The sequence below is a fragment of the Delphinus delphis genome, chromosome 13 (genome assembly GCF_949987515.2).
Source record: "Delphinus delphis chromosome 13, mDelDel1.2, whole genome shotgun sequence".
In the NCBI taxonomy this organism is placed as follows: domain Eukaryota; kingdom Metazoa; phylum Chordata; class Mammalia; order Artiodactyla; family Delphinidae; genus Delphinus; species Delphinus delphis.
In genome coordinates this window covers 37,127,923-37,148,884 of record NC_082695.1, presented here as the reverse complement: position 1 = coordinate 37,148,884, position 20,962 = coordinate 37,127,923, and the positions used below count along the sequence as shown (strand labels likewise).

General features: G+C 38.6%; 1 protein-coding gene across 5 annotated transcripts in view; it reads right to left on the bottom strand.

Moving 5' to 3' along the window:
* Window positions 1-20,962, bottom strand: part of YES1 (YES proto-oncogene 1, Src family tyrosine kinase) — a 99,860-nt gene that overhangs the window by 25,675 nt on the left and 53,223 nt on the right. For all 5 annotated transcript variants that reach the window (XM_060028755.1, XM_060028753.2, XM_060028750.1 and 2 more), the window contains exon 2: window positions 375-647. In XM_060028755.1, coding sequence (XP_059884738.1) covers window positions 375-639 — 265 coding nt within the window. In that variant the 5' untranslated portion in view covers window positions 640-647. The remainder of the gene's footprint in view (window positions 1-374; window positions 648-20,962) is intronic.

The window sequence follows — 20,962 nt, the reverse complement described above, 5'->3', positions numbered from 1 at the left end:
CTCCATAGTGGCTGTATCAATTTACATTCCCACCAACAGTGCAGGAGGGTTCTCTTTGGGGTATACGTTTTTAATCTTTATATTTCCAGTGCCTGCCAGTCAGCACTCAATAATTATTTGAAAAATGAATTAGTGAAATAATTAATTATATAACCCAGTACATATATATATATATATAAAATCACCATCAGATTACTACCAAATTTCCCAGATGTACACAATAAGACTTGAATTTATGTTGGAGACTTTAATTTTTACATAAACTTATTTTAATAGTCCCCCAGTAAGTTATTTCTGTTATAGCAGGCAAACTTTATGTATTGCCCAAGGTCACATTCTCAAACCAACAACAGGATTGTCCATTTAAATCTCACCTGTTAAACCAGCAGGATATGAACTTGGCACCACTGAAAATGAGGAAGATGCTCCTCCAAAAGGTGTCACCCCTGAGGATCCTCCAAATGGTGTCATGGAAAGGTTGCTGAAATTAACAGATGTGCTCTTTGTGGAGGATGTTGGTGCCACTGCAGTGTGCTCTGCTCCATAATGGCTGACACTTGTACTGACCGGTTCTGGAGTGTTTTCTGGTCTGTATTTAACGGCTGGACTTTTGTTCTCTTTACTTTTAATGCAGCCCATTATCAAATCTACAAAGGTGATAAGACAAATTTTGAGAAGCAGTTAACATAAAACATACTTCAAAAGGTGCAATTCAATAGTTGACTTTAAACGAGGCATTTTTCCCCTGCAAATAAGTAAACAATTACAAAACAAACCAAAAAGAACCTAGACAGCTGCAAATAAAGTCTCTCCACATCATTTATCTTTATTACAATTCTGCTAATGTATCATTCCAATCATGTCATTCTCCAGCTCAATCTCCTTTAATGGTTCAATGCCAACATGCCACAGTGTATTGGGAAAACCATGGGCTCTGATGCCAGAGGTGAGAGTTTGAATCCTAGCTTCTTACTTCCTAGTGCAGTGACTGCAGGTATGTTGCTTAACTTCTCTGCACTTCAGTTACTTGAAAAAGGAGAACAATAATATCACCTACTTTATAAGGTTTTCTATAAGGATTAAATTTCTTACAACTTCTAGACAATCTCTGGTTCTACACAGTGGGTACTAGCAAATTCTGGTTGTTTTCCTTCTACCTATACCAGCACTGTGTAACAGAAATATAACCTGAGCCATGCATATAATTCTAAATTTTCTAATAAATACATTTAAAAAATAAAAACAGGTAAAATTAATTTTAATAATATATTTGATTTGACTCAATAAATCTAAAATATAATTATTTCAACATGTCATCAATATGAAAAAACTTAATGAGATGTTTTATATTCTCTTGTACTAAATCTTAGAAATCTGGTGTGCATTTTAAACTTAAAGTACATCTCAATTTGGACCAAGCACATTTTAAGTGCTCAACAGCTGTATGTGGCTAGTAGCTACTACACAGGACAATGCAGCTCTATATCTTTTCCCTTCCCTACCAATGGACGCACTCCCAATGCTTGCCAAATTGGACTTCAATTTATCTTTCCCACTTTATCATTTCCTCACTTACCTTATGCACACATGGAGAAAAAATAAATTCCTGTTTCTCCAATACACATGCCCTGTGCTTTCCCATTTTTGTGTTTTCCCTCCTAAAAGCGCCTCTGTCGGTTAATACTCTCCTCACAGCTCTACCTGCTAAAATTTATCCATTCACTGAGGGTCATTACAAATGTTACTTTACCATTCAGGCTGTCTCCATAACTGGTAAAATACCTTCTTCCTTAAAACTTCTAATGTACTTTTGGAGAGATTTTTGTACGAGACTCTCACTTGCATCTTGTTTTCTGCTAATTCCCAGCCTACCCTCAAGTCACTGGCAACACACTTCTTAAAAAGCAAGAGTTTCTCACCTCTTATATACTGTACAGCCTACCAACATGACTTGCATATAGTATGTTTACTGATATGACAAAATCTGCATTATTCCATTCACTTCCTGCAGAAGAACTAATGGTGATTTCATTAATTCACTTTGTTTTTTTTCCTGGCTGTGACGCGTGGCATGCGGGATCTTAGTTTCCCAACCAGGGACTGAACCCGCACCCCCTTCAGTGGAAGTGCAGAGTTCTAACCACTGAACTGCCAGGGAATTCCCCTAATTCACTTACTTTTTACAGTATTTCCCTTCTTTTACAGCATTCAAAAGGAAGTAGGTGAGTGATAAGATGACTGCTTCATCAATTCTGAAAGACTGAACATTTTTACAAACTCAACTACATAATATTGATTTAAAATGTAGCTATAAATATTAAAAGAGAAACAGTCTCAGAAACTCAAAGTTGGAAGGTTTTCACATCTATCTTAAAACAGGTATACTCTGAAGACGTGACAATAAAGCACAGGATTGGAACATGACTGGGACTGGAAACTTACAATATCTACTGAAAACACTATGAGAGAATAATGAGCTAAATATATAAAAGGCAGTCTTCTAAATGTGTTAGAAAAAACTAAAGGTAAGCTGTTTCATAATCTAGGAGTTGGAAAACCCTTTAAAGCGTAAAAGTAGAAACCTTAAAGGAAAAGACTAAGAGATATATGATTAAGTTGGGGGGGCACGTGTGGACACAGAAACTCTTAAGTGAAACTAAAGTCATGAGAAGTAGGGAGAATATCTTTGCACTTGCTCATGCTCTTACTTGCTCTCTCAACACATACATGTACTCGTATGAAAACTGGTTGACGTTCTTAATACAGACAACTCTTACACGTTAAAAACATATATATAAGCCCCTTAGAAAAATAGGAAAGCCTATCAACAGGCAATTCACGAAGGAAATATGAAAGGCCAATTAGCATATGAAGATATGTCCAACCATCCCAGTCTTCTAATAAATGCAAATTTTTAGGAATTCCTTGGGGGTCCAGTGGTTAGGACTCCACACTCTCACTGCTGAGGGCCTGGGTTTGATCCCTGGTCGGAGAAGTAAAATCCCAAAAGCCACACGGCACGACAATCAATCAATAAATGCAAATTTTTAAAGGTATCCTTTTTGCTTATGAGATTGGCAAATTTTGGCTCAATACTCAAGGCTGAAGGGTGAATTTTAATCAACAATCAATATATATCCATAAAATATGTTAAATTGCAAAAATATTTTAAGATCTATACAAGACTTTCACTATTACCTATATCCAAAGTCTAAATATTAAAAAAATATTTTAACAATTACATAGACTTTGAAAGAACAGTAGTTGTATGACAGAGAAAAAATTATGAAAGCCAGTAACGGTGCTAACATTTTAAATTTGATAACAGACCAACTGAAATACATCAATTCATAACCAAGGTTACTATAACTATTTACCCACCCTCATTTCTATTTCCAGCTTCCTTAATTCCTCATTTTCACCTTTTTCTTCACTCAGGATCTTTGCTAAGGTCTTTTCGCCCCGTAAGACATCACTCCTAACTTAACTCCTCTTCCTTCAAAAGTCGTATCATCTTTTTTCCCCTCACTCTACCAGTTTTTCATTACTACTGTCCACCAGTCTCTTTTTCTTAAATAGAGTCTTTGGTCCAGCTCCTCACATCTACCCACTTATTCTTTTCAATAGCTCCAGGACAGTTCCAATAGCACCCAGTATCAATACACAGGAGCCATCACGGCTGCCCATCTCCTTTAGAAACATTTATATATATATATATATATATATATATATGTGTGTATATAAGTGTGTGCGTATATATATATATATATATATAAAATATATATATATATTGGCCACACTGCGTTGCTTGTAGGATCTTAGTTCCCCGACCAGGGATTGAACCTGGGCCCCTGGCAGTGAGAGTGCTGAGTCCTAACCACTGGACTGCCAGGGAATTCCCTAGAAACATTATTATAAATGTAGGATGTGATTTACATTTTTAAGTAAACTTCAGGTGCAATGAGTTATACAGATTTTAATGGACTGTCTTAGAAACATAACATTATTTAAAATATTTACATGGGAAAAGCCTCTTTCAAGTTCCAAGCTACTAACTTACAGATACATATTTATTAACAACATATATTTATTAGACACTATAAAGGGAGCTAAGGATGGCAAGAATGGTTCTTTTTCTTTAAAAAGGTCACACATAAGTGAAGGAAAAAAACACAGTATTGTAAAATTTGAAAAATGCCAGAGTGAAAAAAAAAAACACTAGAGCAGAGGTACATACAGAACATCATGGGAATACAACAGAAGTTATGAGCTCTGCCTTGAGTGCTTGGGAAAGAAAATTTTGCAGACAATGGCATCTGAGCTAGGCCTTGAAGAGTTGGAGATTTAGGGAAGAAGAACTAGGATATTCCAGGAAGAATGAAGTGGGAAGAATGGTTCAGATGTTTGGAACAGCATGGTGTATTTGGGGAACAGAAAACCCCATGGCAGGAGTATAAGGGAGTGTTTTTGAGAATGGTGGGACAGATGGCTAGTGTTCGAGGAGAATTTACACACAAAGAGGATTATTTGCTAAGCAATAACTTTTAGATTTATCCAGGGAGCACTGGAAAGTTAAGATTCTTAAAAAGATGAATAGGGCTTCCCTGGTGGTACAGTGGCTGAGAGTCCGCCTGCCGATGCAGGGGACACGGGTTGGTGCCCCGGTCTGGGAAGATCCCACATGCCACGGAGCGGCTGGGCCCGTGAGCCATGGCCGCTGAGCCTGTGCTCCACAACAGGAGAGGCCACAAGAGTGAGAGGCCCGCGTACCGCAAAAAAAAAAAAAAGGTGAATCGCAGAAAATATTAGAATTTTAGAATAACTGTGGTAAAAGGACAAATTATAGAGTGGAAAGAAAGAATGGCGGCAGTTAGTCAAGTTATAAAACTACTGCCATGACCCATGGGAGGCAGGACAAAAGCAGGAATACTGGGGCCAAAGATGAGGGGAAATGAAAATAAGTAAAATAATCAACTCTAGGTGATCGGCTGAGTATGGGTGGAGGAGACATGAAAAAAGAGTCATTTACTCAGTCCTTACAATTTACCAAACACTTTAAAAGTAGTTACTATGTGCATGCTAGGGGCTGGATGACGCAAGAGTTTCTAGTTTGAACTGAGTGGAAAGTAACACCATGAGGTAGAGAAAAGAAAAACAGGTTTTTCTGGACCAACCAGTTCAGTTTCAGATGTTAGTTTTAGGGGTCTGTGGGGCATGATGTTAAGAAGTCTAGTGGGGAATGACAGTAAGTGTAAAACTCAGAAAGAGGTAGAAACCAGAGAAAAGTTAAAATTTTTTTCAGTGTTACCACACCTTTTGGAGATAATAAAACTCACCCAAGGCACAGACTTGGAGAGGTGTGAAAAATTAATACAGTGTTGCAAGACACCTACAGATAAGGAACAGACGGGCAAGGAAATTAGGAAGCAGCAATTAAGAGTTGGGAGTGCTTTCATAAATACAAAAACACAATTGGAAAGCATAATCATTAACTTCAAGGTAGTGGAAAGGGTTGGGGAAGAGTTTCAACTGTATCTGTGGCACTTTTTTTTTTTCTTAAAAGATAAATGAAGCAAATAGAGAAAAATGTTAATGTGTTAAACGTAGGTAATAGATATAATTCTTTTTGTTAGTTTGGAGTATTTAATACATTTTTAACAAGCAGAATAATACAGTGGGAATAGAGAAATAGACTTTCAAGAAGAAAATGACTAATAATGGTAAAGACCAACATGAAATCAAGTGGCGTTTAAACTGATTTTAAAAGGCCAGCTGATTAGTAATTAGGAGCTCGCTGATGACTTTCACAAGAGCATTTCTTAGCATCATGAAGGTAAAAGTGAGAGCACAGTTAAGTTGAATAATAAATTAATGACTAGGCCATGAAAATATGGTGAAATCTGGAATACAACATCTTCATAAGCTGGAAACATACACTTTGTATCAAAACGTTTTATATGATTTCTTTGTCTACTTCACAGATACTTTCCTTCGCAGTCTTGGCGTAATCTAATTCGGCAGACACTTGGGTTACTCAACAGCCATCCTGCTTTGATAAAAGAACCCTGATTTTGTTCACCTTCCTTCATTTGTCCAGCCCCAGGTAATAAATAATGACTGATTTAAGCCACTCTTGGTCCTATCCCTTTGCCATTAACTGTGTAAGCCATGAGCATGGGCTTCTACGAAGTTTCTCCTCACTTGTAAAAAGGAATACAAGACAGAAATATTCCATTTCACTCCCTAGATGTTATTGTTGTTGATGCCTAAATCTGAGACCACAAAGCACCCATGTGAAAGGAGGACACAAACATACTGAAAAGGGGAGGGCAGAAAGATGAAAGGAACTTGGGTCCCTGATGCTGCTGCTCAGTTACTGAACTATATAACCCTATAATAACCCGAGAACACAATTTAGCTCCAGAAATCTTACTGTGTGAGATAAATATCTACTGTAAAAGTCAATTTTCTTGTTTGGTTTTCAGTTACTTGCAGCTGAAAGGATCTTAAATAATAAACTACTCAAATCACATGACAATGGTTAATATATTAAATCCCTTTCAACATATCAAGAATCAATAGCTTAACAAAAATAGATCTTCTCTCAAAGTATTTACATAAATCTGAGCTATCCTTAAGACTGTAAAATTTATAGTCTATAAAAGTAAAATTCAATTTTTAAGCAAATGATTTCATATAGATATTTGCTTGAGTATAAGGTGCATGAATATTTGCTGAAAAACAGGCTTTACCTCAATTTGAATATTACTGTTACTTTAAGATTTTCTGAGAAATATGAATTTAAAATTTAGATTACAGAAACTTCTTCCCTTAGACACTATCAGATATTCTTTCCTAAAATGTTCTTTTTTAAAAAAAGTAGCTTCGGGACTTCCCTGGTGGCGCAGTGGTTAAGAATCCGCCTGCCAATGCAGAGGACACAGGTTCGATCCCTGGCCCAGGAAGATCCTGCATGCCGTGAGGCAACTAAGCTCGTGCGCCACAACTACCGAGCCTGCGCTCTAGAGCCCACGAGCCACGACTACTGAAGCCCGCACACCTGGAGCCCATGCTCGGCAACAAGAGAAGCCACCGCAATGAGAAGCACGTGCGTTGTATCTAGAGAAAGCCTGCATGCAGCAACGAAGACCCAACGCAGCCAAAAAAAGAAAAAAAAAATCAACTTTGGGCTTCCCTGGTGGCGCAGTGGTTGAGAGTCCACCTGCCGATGCAGGGGACATGGGTGCGTGCCCTGGTCCAGGAGGATCCCACATGCCGCAGAGCGGCTGGGCCCGAGAGCCATGGCCGCTGGGCCTGCGCGTCCGGAGCCTGTGCTCCACAACGGGAGAGGCCACACAGTGAGAGGCTCGCGTACCGCAAAAAAAAAAAAAAAAAAAAACACAACTTTGAGGTGTAATTTACATACAATAAAATGCACCCATTTAAAGTGTACAGTTCAATGAGTTTCGGCAAATGTCTATAACTGTGCAACCAATACTATAATTACAATATAGAAGATTCCAATCACCCCCAGAAGATTCTGTTGTACCCTTTTCCCAATAGGGAAAATCCCCAACCCCAGCCCTAAGCAATCACTGATTTGTTTTCTCTAACTATACATTTATCTTTTCTAGAGTTTCATATAAATAGAATAACACTATAGTCTTTTTCGTGTCTGCCATTTTTTTAAATTAGGCATTGTGTACCTGAGATACTTCCATATTGCTGCATATATAGGTAGTTCATTAATTTGTATTGCTAAGTAGAACCCCATCATATACCATAATTATTTAGCCATTCACTTGTTGATGGGTATTTGGGTTGTTCCAGTTTGGGGCTATTATAAATAAAACAGCTACAAACATCCCCATACAAGTCTTCGGGTGGGTAGATATGTGCCTCTCCCCCCTCTCCCCATAAATACCTAAGGAATAGAACTGCTTGGTCATATAAAGTTAAGTTACTGTAATAAGCTGCTAAACTGGTTTCCATAGTGACTGTACCATTTTGCATCCCCACCAGCAGTGAATGTGAATCCATTCTCCACATTCTCAACAACACTTCTAAGTCTTTCTTTCCCCTCTCAGAAACCCATCACATGTTTACTTGGGTTTGGATATGATCCAAATAGTCTACACAGCTCTTTGACTTTTTATTCTATCTAAAGAGCTTTGACAATTGAAATCTACTGATACCAAAGGTAGCTGACAATATAAAATGCATATGGCTGAATTGATGTTGCACACATTTACAACATGAGCATTACCAAAATCATTAGAACTGTTGATTAACCACTGATTTTAGTTCACTGATATAAACAATGGTCAGGACTTTGGTCAGTAACTGCCAAACACCTTTACCACCATTTAATTTGCCAATGTTATCAAGAGCATTTCAATCTCAAACCTGCCCTCTAAAATCCAGTATTATTTCTACACACAGATTAGATCCAATGGCAATCTAAGACTGCATGGTTACTAAGATGCAATGATGATTCCTTCATACCTTACTACATCAATAGGTCAGTTTCTCACTTTTAAAACCCTATCTTTAAAAATTAAGGCATAAATGTGTAAAATCCACTCATATTAGTATACAGGTCTGCAAGTTTTGACACATGCATACAGTCGTGCAACTGCCACCTCAATGAAGATAAAGAACAGTTCCATCCCCACCCCCATCCCCTGACACCTCCATGCACTTTTTGTAGTCAACCTCCCCCTCCAACCCCAGGCAACCATTAATCTGTTTTCTGTTCTTACAGTTTCACCTTTTTTTTTCCAGATACCATACAGCATGTAGCTTTTTGATTCTGGCTTTTTTCAGTTAGCATAATCCATCTGAGATCCATCCATGTTTTTGCAGGTATCAGTTCATTCCCCTCCCCCACCCCCCTTTTTTTAGTTCGTTCCTTTTTATCGCTGAGTGGTATGCATATACCACAGTTTGTTTATTCATTCCCCAGTTGATCTGGGTTGTTTCCAGTTTTTGAAAATCACAAATAGAGCCACTATGACCACATACACATAGGTTTTTCTGTGAACTCAAGTTTTCATTTCATTTGAGTAAATACTTAGGAGGGAAACTGCTGGGCTGTATTGGAAGTATAACTTTATAAAAAACTGCAACCACTTTTCCAAAGCAGCTTTAACATTCTGCATTCTCCCGATCAAAATGAGAATTCCAGTTGCTCTACATCCTCATCAACACTTGTTATTGGTCAGTTGATTTTTTTAGGTGTGTAGTGCTATTGTTAAGGTTTTAATTTATATTTTCCTAATGACTAAGCACCTGATATTAAGCATCTTTTCATGTGCTTATTTGCTACTCATATCTACTTTGGTGAAATATCTGTTCAACTCAATTTTTTAATTGGGTTGTCTTCTTTCTAATATATTCTGGAAACAAGAATATTTACTAATATAATACTATTTATTATATTATTTAATATTCCAGAATCAAGTTCTTTGTCAAATATTTTTTCCCAGCCTATAGGTTGCCTTTGCATTTTTATAGCAGTATCCTTGAACATGATTTTTAATTTTGATGCTCAATTAAGAAATTTTAATTTTATGGTTTGTGCTGTGTCCTAATTGAGAATTCTTCACCAGAAGAATTTCTCCTGTTTTCACCAGAAGTTTTAGCTCTTTATATCAGGCCTACTGAGCCATTTTAAGTGGATTTTTATATATGTTGTGAAGTCTGCGATCCCATATTTTTAAATTGGATATACAGTTCTTCAACTGCCATTTGCTGAAAAGACTATCCATTTCCCATTGAATTATCTTGATACCTTTGTCAAAAATCAATTAATCATACGGCTTCCCTGGTGGCGCAGTGGTTGAGAGTCCGCCTGCCGATGCCGGGGACACAGGTTCGTGCCCCGGTCCAGGAGGATCCCGCATGCCGCGGAGCAGCTGGGCCCGTGGGCCATGGCCACTGGGCCTGCACATCCGGAGCCTGTGCTCCGCAGTGGGAGAGGCCGCAGCAGTGAGAGGCCCGCATACCACAAAAAAAAAAAAATCAATTAATCATAAATGCAAGGGTCTGTTTCTATACTATTAGTTCCATTGTTTTATATTATATGTCTATGCTAGTGTCAATTATCACACTGTCTTCATCACTATAGCTTTACAGTAAGTCTTGAAATTGGATAAAATAAGTCCTCCAGGGTTTTTTTTATCTTCTCCAAAATTATTTTGGATACTCTATGGAAGGGGGTCAACAAACTTTTTCTGGAAGGGGTCAAAGAATAGACATTTTAAACTTTGCAAACCAAATGGTCTCTGTCACAACTACCTGACTCCACCATGTTAGTGCAAAAGCATGTTAGTGCATAGACAATACATAAGTGCTAAGTGTGGCAATGTTGTAATAAAACTATTTCCAAAAACAAGCAGCGGGTCAGATTTGGCCTGGAAGTTGCAGTTTGCCTGTGCACTAGGGTCTTTCATTTCCATACAAACTGTAGAGTCAGCTTGTCAATCTCTAGAAAAATGCCTGCTGGAATGTCGACTGAGATGCTACTGAACCTACAGATCAATTTGGGGCAAACCGGCATCTTGAAAATATTGATCTCCTGATCCAAGAATACAGTACTCCATTTATTTAGAACTTTAAAAATTTCTCTCAGCAATGTTCTGCAATTTTCAGTGTATAGATAGATAGGTCTTGTTCAATTTTTGTTAAACTTATCTCTAAGCATTTCATGGTTTTTGGTTATTACTATAAATGGTATTATTTTATTTCTATTTCTAATTGTTCATCACTTATATAAACATATATTAATATATTAATAATATATATACTTGATACTTATATATTGACCTCATATCCTGTGACCCTAATAATAATAAGTTCACATCTTAATTCTAATAGCTTTTTTTTAGTTCCATAGGATTTTCTATATTAAAGGTCATGTGTACAAATAAACACTTTTACTCTCCCTTAGCACCTCTAGTACAATGCTGAATAGAAGTGAGGAGAGAGAACATCTTTGCCTCGTTCCTGATCTTAAGGGAAAAGCATTTAGTCTATCACCATTAAGTATATTAGCTGTAAGACTGTAGCTGACCTTCATTAGGCTAAGGGACATTCTCTTCTAATTCTGTGTTTGCCTAGAGTTTTTGTCATGAATGGGTGTTAAATTTTGTCAGATATTTTTATATATCTACTCAGATGATCACATGGGTTTTCTCCTTTACTCAACTGATATGGTGGATTAAACTAATTGATTTTTGAGTGTTAACCCCACCTTGGCACCTCTGCATTCTTGGAATAAAACCCATTTGGTTATGATATATTACCCTTTTAATATATTCCTAAAGGCTAATATTTTGTTCAATATTTTTATGTCTATAATCAAAGAGATATTGCTCTTTTGTTCTCTTGTAATTTGTCTGTGTTTGGTATCAGGATAATTTTGGCCTCATGAAATAAGTTGGGAAATGTTCCCTTCCTCCTCTATTATTTTAAAGAGTTAAAATTAGTATTACTTCTAAAATGTTCAAAAGAATTCACCAGTGAAGCCATCTGGGCCTTGAGTTTTCAATTACAAATTTAACATACAGGGCTACTCATATTTGATTTTTCTTGTGTTACTTTGGTAACTTTTTCAAGATTTGTCCAATTCACCCAAGTTATTAAATTTATATTAGCATAAAGTTGTTCATAATATTCCTTTGTTAATCTAGTCTAGCACCACAGCCCTTTCAAGGTTTCTATTAGAAGTTCAGAGTAATCAACAAGGACTTTTTCCCCTCCAGTTGGTAAAACCTCAAATGCCTCCCAACCCTCCGTGATCTCAAAGGGCCACCAGCTCACAACAAACTGCTCTTTGCCTGGCTTTACAGTTTCACACTCTGCAGGTACCTTCCAGAATTCAGCAAAAAAATCAGAGAGACTCCTTTGCAGACTGTTAGCGTTATTTTTCTAAATAGTGGTCTTTCTGCTGGAATTCTCCCCTGCAATTTCCAGCTGCCTTGGCCTCCATGAATTCTGATCTCCTCGACTTATTACGACCACTCTCAGGCTTCCCTGTGGCGCAGTAGTTAAGTAACCGCCTGCCAATGCAGGGGACACGGGTTCAAGCCCTGGTCCGGGAAGATCCCACGTGCTGTGGAGCAACTAAGCCTGTGCGCCACAACTACTGAGCCTGCGCTCTAGAGCCTGTGAGCCACAACTACTGGGCCCACGTGCCACAACTACTGAAGCCCACACGCCTAGAGCCCGTGCTCCGAAACAAGACAAGCCACTGCAATGAGAAGCCTGCACACCGCAACAAAGAGCAGCCCCCGCCCCGCTCGCCACAACTAGAGAAAGCCCACGCACAGCAATGAAGACCCAATGCAGCCAAAAATAAATAAATAAAGTTAATTTTTTAAAAAAGAAAAGAAAAAAAAAAGAACCACCCTCCTTTGCCCAAGATCCCTATCCCTGCTCTGCAATTCAGACCATGCCTCTAGAGAAAGCTGGGGTGATTAGGTGACTGCCCAGCTTACCTCATTTGTTTCCTGTCTTTCAGGGATCACAGTCCTGTATTGCTGTTGTTCAATGTCTGAAAACAATTGTTTCATATACTTTGTCCAGATTTTCGGTTTTTGGTTTTGGGGGGAGTGGTAAATCCATCACAGTAAATCCATCATGGCCACTTTAAATGTTCTTAAAGGGGACTTCCCTGGCAGTCCAGTGGTTAAGACTCCAATGCAGGGAGCATGGGTTCGATCCCTGGTTGGGAAACTAGGGTCCCACATGCTGCAAGGCACGGCCAAAAAAAAAAAAAAAAAGTTCTTAAATTTAATCCCTAAAAAAACATTTCATTCCTTGGTTTTAATATCATTAACGTGCAGAGAGTTTATTTCTAAATAAAATTAAGTCAGTTTATATAACAGATAATGGACTTATTCCTTAACAATAACCACTTTCAGGGACTTCCCTGGCGGTCCAGTGGTTGAGACTCTGCGCTTCCACTGCAGGGGGTGTGGGTTCGATCCCTGGTAGGGAAACTAAGATCCCACATGTCACTCCACATGGCCAAAAAAATCATCATCATCATCACTTTCAAACAAATTAACATTTTAAGTGTTTTACTATAATTGAAGTGCTCTGTAGTATTTTTAATTTCAAGAAATAATTTTTAAGGTAGCATTTATGTACCCACTTGCTAAGTCTAAAATTTATACTCAGCTTAATGAGTTAGGCTCTTTTGGACTCCAGAAAGTTTTTATTCTAAACATAAAAATGGTAATAGGGAAGAGGCAAGAGTCTCATAAAAACCATAAACTACAGAACAATCTAATCATATAGATTAATCCCAAAAGGCTGATGATGTTCAAGTTTGAATGCAGGTCTTGATACTCGGTAATCATTGCTTTATTGTTAGGAGCTTATTGCTTCCCTTCTATAACATGGATTCAGCATCTCTATTTCCATACCCCGATGCTTCAACCAACTATTTCACTCTCTACTGGGATAACAGTTCCCTACTTCTAACCCCTATTTACTCATAATTTTGATTCATTTATGGTCTATTCCAGGTTTCCTCAAACTCCCCCAGCCACTGCCTAATTCACTTATTTCTGAGCTTGCACTAGCATGAAGAAGAGTAAAAGCAAAAGAATGTAAGTTGCTATCTCATTGCCCTAACCTGCTGACCAGATCTGTCCGTCAGGTGCTCACCCCATGGTCTCCTTACGAGATTGTGGGCCTAGAAGTTACCATGATGATTAGTCTGTTCAGCATAAGCTCTTGCTTTAGTACCTATTAAAAAAATTTAGTACCTATTAGTGAAATGTACTAAAAGTAAAAACTTTTCCAACTGAAACAAATTTCTGTGTTAGATTTTTTTTCTTTAGTGGAAAGGAAGTCAGAGATATGGAAGATTAATGTGTAATGCTGATCTAGCCCCACTAAGTCACCAGCCATTACCAGAGGGTAGAGTCAGGCAGGTTAACAAATGCAAAGTTTTACTTTGATCCCTCATCACGCCTAAACTATTGTACTTTCTCATCTTCCCTGGATAAAGGGCAAGAGAAGGTAGAGTGGAACTAAAAACATCAACAGAGCTTTGCTGATGGGGCAAATTCTCAAAAGCAGAGAAGTAAAATGGCCCCTTTCTATTTCTCATATGGCTGTCTTGTCATCCCCCAAAAGAACGTAAATTATAGTACTCGAAAACCTTTTGTTTCAAAATGCTATAGGAAATAAAGCATTGATAAGGTAGTGACAACAAGAAGAAATGCTACCAGATATTTAAGATGGTCAGGCATTCTCTTTTCAAACCTCAGGCCTTCATAATCCTGTCCATTTCAACTTTCCCTCTTCTCTCTACACATCCCACTTATTTTGGCAAAAATTTTTTCTAACTTTCCTATGTTTCTCATACTCACTTAAAATATAATCGGAATTTTCTTGATTTCTGCCCATGCTTGCTGCTTCCACTACATTAAAACTGCTCACTAAGGTCCCCAATTAACTGCACATTGCTAAATCAATCCAGTCCTCATCTCACCTAACCAGTCAGCCACAGTCCATACAAGGGATCCCTCCCTTTTCCACCTAGTTTCTAGGACACACCCTCCTCACCTCCTGACATCTAAACACAGGCCTTCTCCATCTACACTCACTCCTTTGCTGGTACACCCAGTCTCATATCTTTAAATACCTGTACAACAGTATACATCAACGGTTACCAAAGTCTCCTCACTTGAACTCCAGATTAGTTTTCTAAATATCTACTCAATATCCCCAACTTGCATGTCTAAAAGCACCTCAAATTTAACATTTCCAAGACTCCTAATCTTTTTCCCCAAACCAGCTCCCGCAATCTTCCCCATATCAGTAAATGTTAATGCTGTTCCTCCAGTTGTTCAGGACAAAAACTCTGAAGTATCCTTTAATCTCTTTATTTCACATCCTATATCCAACTCTACAGCAAATTCCTAGGCTTTATTTTACAAATATATCCAGAATCTGAAAACTTTTCTCCACCTCCACTGCTAATCTGGTCCAAGTCACACCATCTCTCACTAATTCAACAACATGGAATTACTCCCAACAGCCTAGATGGTCTCCCTGTTCCTGCTTTTGCACCCCCTCACGGGCTTTTCTCAAAGTAACAGAGCTATCCTTTTAAAACATGAATCAGGGACTTCCCTGGTGGCGCAGTGGTTAAGAATCCGCCTGCCAAAGCAGGGGACATGGGTTCGATTCCTGGTCTGGAAAGAACCCACATGCCACGGAGCAACTAAGCCCTTGTGCCACAACTACTAAGCCTGTGCTCTACAGCCCGAGTGCCACAACTACTGAGGCCACATGCCACAACTACTGAAGCCCGTGCGCCTAGAGCCTGTGCTCTGCAACAAGAGAAGCCACTGCAATGAGAAGTCCACGCACCGCAACAAAGAGTAGCACCCGCTCGCCACAACTAGAGAAAAGCCCATGCGCAGCCACAAAGACCCAACGCAGCCATAAATAAATAAATAAATTTATTAAATAAATAAATAAATCACAAGTCATTTCACATCACTCTGTGCCACAATCCGTCCAAGACTTTCACTGCACTCAGAGTAAAAGCCAAAGTTCTTACAATCGCCTTCGAGATCCTACTACGGAGCCCCCATTACTTCTCTTACCTCATCTCCTACTACTGTGTCCTTATTTGCCCCATGGCCTTCTTGCTGTCCTTCAGACAGGCCAAGTAACTCCCATCTCAGGCCACTGCCCCTTCTTTTCTCTGCCTGGAAAGCTCTTCTGCTACATACTGGCATGGCTCATACCCTCAGCTTCTTCGGGTCTTTGCACTATTACCACCTTCTCAATAAGAACTTCTCTGACCATCCTATATAAAGCAGCAGTACAACATTCCCTAGAGTACTGCCTATTCCCCTTTAACCTGCTTTATTTTTCTTGATAGCACTTATCACTATATAAAACATAAGCGTTGACAGCAAAGACTGTTCTGTTATTTGCTTATTGGATGTACAGCACAGTGCTTAAGAACAGATTTTAGAAACAGAATGTCTGGGTTCAAAGTCTGAGTCCAGGGCTTCCCTGGTGGCGCAGTGGTTGAGAGTCTGCCTGCCGATGCAGGGGACACGGGTTCATGCCCCGGTCCGGGAAGATCCCACATGCCGCGGAATGGCTGCGCCCGTGAGCCATGGCCGCTGGGCCTGCGCATCCGGAGCACAGGCTCCGCAACGGGAGAGGCCACAACAGTGAGAGGCCCGCACACCGCAAAAAATAAAAACATAAAAAAAGTCTGAGTCCACCGCTCAGCAGCTTCGTGAGCTTTGGCAAGTTACTCAACCTTTCTGTGCCTGTTTCCTCATCTGTAAAATGGGAATAATAAAAGTTAAGACTCAAGAGTTATTGTGAGGATTAAATGAGTTAATACATGTAATGCGCCTATAACAGTGCCTAGCATATAATAACCACTAATGTTTGCTATAATGGTAATGACTTTGAGGATAATGATGGCTCTCCTCTCCAGAATCTAATGGCAAATTTTGTTTTTAAATTTTATTGAAGTATAACATATATGCAGAAAAGTAAATATAACAAATGTACAGCTAGACGAATTAGCACAAACCAAACACCAATGTACTCACCACCCAGATTAAGAAACATACTTAACTGCCAGCAACCATCCTACTGGAAATATACCTTGCAGGAGATTGCTGGGTCACAGAGTACACAGTGCAGAACAGTTTTCCAGGGTGGCTGCACCAGTATATAATCCCATCAGCAGATTATGAGAGTTGCCATTGCTTCACATGTTCATCAATACTTGGCATTTTCAATCTTTTAAAATTTATCTGTTCTGGTGGGTATGTAGTGGTCTCTCACTGTGCTTTAAATTTTGTGTTCATAATTATTGATGAAGTGAGCACCTTTTCATATGTTTATTGGCCATTCTCTTTTGTGAAATGTCTATTCAAAACACTTACTCAGTTTCTTATAGGGTTGTCTCTTTTTCTTATTGATCTATAAGGCATTCTCTGTAGTATTCCCAGAACCTAGAACAGAGCCTGGAACATAATAAGCATCAATAATATTTTTAAAATGAACGAATGACTGCTCTGTTTTTCTTCAGATCCTAATCATCTCTGTTTCTGCAACTATGCTACATAATTGGATAATTTATAGTGATTCTCAACCTCTAATCCAATCCAAGGAGGTTCTAACTTGTGAACTGCTTAATAATTTTTATAAAGGAGACCTTGTCTAGAACACCATCCAGGATTAAATCTTTCAATGGCTTCCTAGTACCTACAGAAGAAGAACCCAACTCCTTAACCTGGTATTCCACGTTAACTTCCCCAATTTACCTTCCCAACCTGCTTTCCCTACCACCTGCTAATCTTCCCAAACACAGACCTGGGGTTGGGGGAGACAAAAAAGCCAATTAGACTTTAAGTATGTAAATCAGGGAGCAGAGACTGTCTTTTAGAGGCAGAGCTAGCAGGATGTACAAAAGCCCACAGACAAGACAGAACAAAGTGGGATTTTGAAACCGTAAGTAGTTTGGTGCTGAAGTACAATGTGGAAGAGTAATAAGGGGAAAGATGAGGCCAGAAGAGACAGCAACAGGGAACAGAGCCTATACTACAAGGATCTTCTTCTGCTTAATACAAATTGCTTTAGATGCATGGGTATTCATTTAATTTTTGTTAAAAGAATAAATCAGGGACTTCCCTGGTGGTCCAGTGGTTAAGACTCTGTGCTCCCAATGCAGGGGGCCTGGGTTTGATCCCTGGTCAGGGAACTAAATCCTACATACCGCAACTAAAAAAGGCTGCATGTTGCAACTAAAGATCCCACATGCTGCAACTAAGCCCTGGCGCAGCCAAACAAATAAATAAATAGTTAGAAAAAGAAAGAATAAATCACTGAATTGTAACTTGATTCTGACTTATTCTTTCCAACAACCTGCCTAACATTTGTTTCTCCCCAAAAGGCCAAGCATAGCAAGCATTCTAGAAATACTTGTAGGTTCTTCAACTATTTCCTTAACTTATCAATTCCATAAGTCAGATAAAAGTTTTTCAAATTTCCATCAGGCAGTCATATATCAGAACTGCCTATACTATAACAGAACCTGCTTTGTAACAGTATGTTTAGTAGAGCTGGAACAGATTTGAAATAATTTTTAAAATGCACCTGGCTCAATCATTAGCAAGTAACACTTCACATTGTACTCTATGTTAAGGTATTCTGTCTTAATAATATTTTACTCTTTAACAGTGTTTTATGTCTCCAAAGTATTTTTTTATTATTTAATTTGACCCCATAATAATCCTAATATTACCAGGGAAAAAAAAAGTAGGTATAACCTCTACATCTTTTATTTGAAGAACCTGACATCTGGGTGGGTGAAGTCATTTGCTCAAGGAGATGAAGCTAAAAGTAAGCACAACTGGGGAACTGGGTCTGAGTTCTAGGCTGCCCTCTTTCCACTACCCATACAGCCTCTGGGGAAGCTTGTGTATAACATTTTCTGTTCTTTGATAAGTTACTGAACATCAGCCCTTTAGAAAATGTTACAAACATGATAATACTATTGGCAGTCAGCCTCACTGCTCTACCCACAACACAAATCTACTAACTCTGAAAACAGCATCCCGCCCCTCTCCACCATAACCATGTTGTTTTATTATTAGTAATAGTGATTAAAAATTCTCAGATGACTTAACACATTTTTGAACTCTTAAATTAAAATGTACATTATTTCTATAAACTAACTCTAGCAAGTTAACCAACTGTGACATTATATGCTGTATCCAGTAAGGGGGTAAAAAGCCTAGTTTGACACAGTGCTCTATGGATCATAAACATAGTCAACGATTTTTTCTCTTACTTTCATTTTTAAATCCCTTCCCTTTAGCATAAAGCACAAAAGATAAGCAGGACTATGAAAGAATAGAAAACAGACGGAGAGGAGGAAACATCACACGACTAAAGGGCGTGCACTTTGTCTAGTAAAAGCAAACAAAGAACTTAATTTCCCAAGAGTCAAAGGAGAATAGAAAATGTGAGCAATGGAAAACTGAGCTTGCAGTCTCACTGACAGCAATTTTCTACCACCAATTTTTTCTTTTTTTGCACTTTAGATGTGCAAACAAGTGAACTTAAAGAAAAAGCCAACTCATTCTAAATTCTGGGTTGTTCCGCATGGTTTCTTTAATGAAGTCTGGCACAGGATCAGCCATAAGGACCTGATGTAAAGAACACTTAAAATTTATTGTGTTAGGAAATATAGTAACAAATTACAAATTAATGTAAAGCCCCAAGATATTTATTACTTGTAAGTATTTATAAGCATCATTCTCTCTACAAATTCAGTCAACTCTTGAAAAAATAAGCTGATTTTATACCTATCTTAAGATTTTTTTATCGTTCTTTGTCAAGATTTTTGACCTAGAAATTATAGTAAACAATTAGTTAATACTTTCAAGTCCTTATGGAAATTAAATGCTCCTCAGACACTGTATGGATTCTTCTTTAGTCGTAGTTTTAAGCCTTAAAAATATATCATTCAGGGCTTCCCTGGTGGCGCAGTGGTTGAGAGTCCGCCTGCCGATGCAGGGGACATGGGTTCGTGCCCCGGTCCGGGAAGATCCCACATGCCGCAGAGCGGCTGGGCCCGTGAGCCATGGCCGCTGAGCCTGCGCGTCCGGAGCCTGTGCTCCGCAACGGGAGAGGCCACAACAGTGAGAGGCCCGCGTACCGCAAAAATATATATATATATCATTCAACTATTTCTATAATAATGTATATGTCCCTTCTGTTTATCTTTTTAAGACTAAAGAGAAGAAATTAGATACACGATTTTAGAAACATCAGTTTATAAAACTGACCCAGAACTCTTTAGCTTTCTCCAAATTCCTGTAATATTTTTTTTCCACTGTGCTTTTGCTGTAACAATATTTTGAGTTTCAATGCATGTTTCAGTCAATAGATATAAAACTGAGACATCTATTTGGTAAATAAAATATACAACTGTAAACATGAAATTAATGCAGATCTGAGGAAAGGGAGCTTTAGCAACAGAAGCAACAGCAAGGAATAGTCAGATGTATTTCAAAAATCAAAATAAATCACATGACGAGGGGCACGGCTGAAGATGAGTTTAAGGAAGCAAGGCAAGAAGCGAATCAGTTTAATCTGTTACCACTCTCAGAGACCAGGAACCTTTCAGACCTTTGATACCATTTGGTGCAGGTCTTATATTCTGTAAAATCACTAGCCTTTTATCAGGAATAAGCAGAAACTGTATCCTCGCCTCTCGAACTCAGGCTAGTATTTCTACTAGTACGAAAGAAGTTTTTAAAAACACATTTTGGGGAGTTCCCTGGTGGCGCAGTGGTTTAGACGCCACCTGCCAATGCACGGGACACAGGTTCAATCCCTGGTCCGGGAAGATCCCACATGCTGTGGGGGAACTAAGCCCACGTGCCTACAGCCCGTGCTTCGCGACAAGAGAAGCCACCGTGATGAGAAGCCCGCGCAACGCAACGAGTAGCCCCCGCCTGCCGCAACTAGAGAAAGCCCGCGCACTGCAACCAAGACCCAACGCAGCCAATCAATCAATAATACATTTTGATTGGTATCCAGGAATTTAATTGTAACTTGTGCATATTATATAGGTTTAAAACCATCATTTATTTAAAAACTATTGTGAAATAATTTTAGATGTATGGAAGAATTATAACCTTTTTAAAACACTGTCCTTTTTAGCTTACTTTGCCAACTTCTCAAACAAGATGTTACATTACTACATGAAGTAAACAGTTTACTTTGGTTTTGTCAGAGGTTAATACAGTGTTTTAAAATGCTTGCTTCAAAATTTGAATTACCAAGTATGTTAAAAGATATTTTAATTTTTAACTTCCACGAAGAAAGTTCTGTCCTGTCAGCAATAATTTTTTTTTTAAACTGTGGTTTTGTCATACAATATGTACTC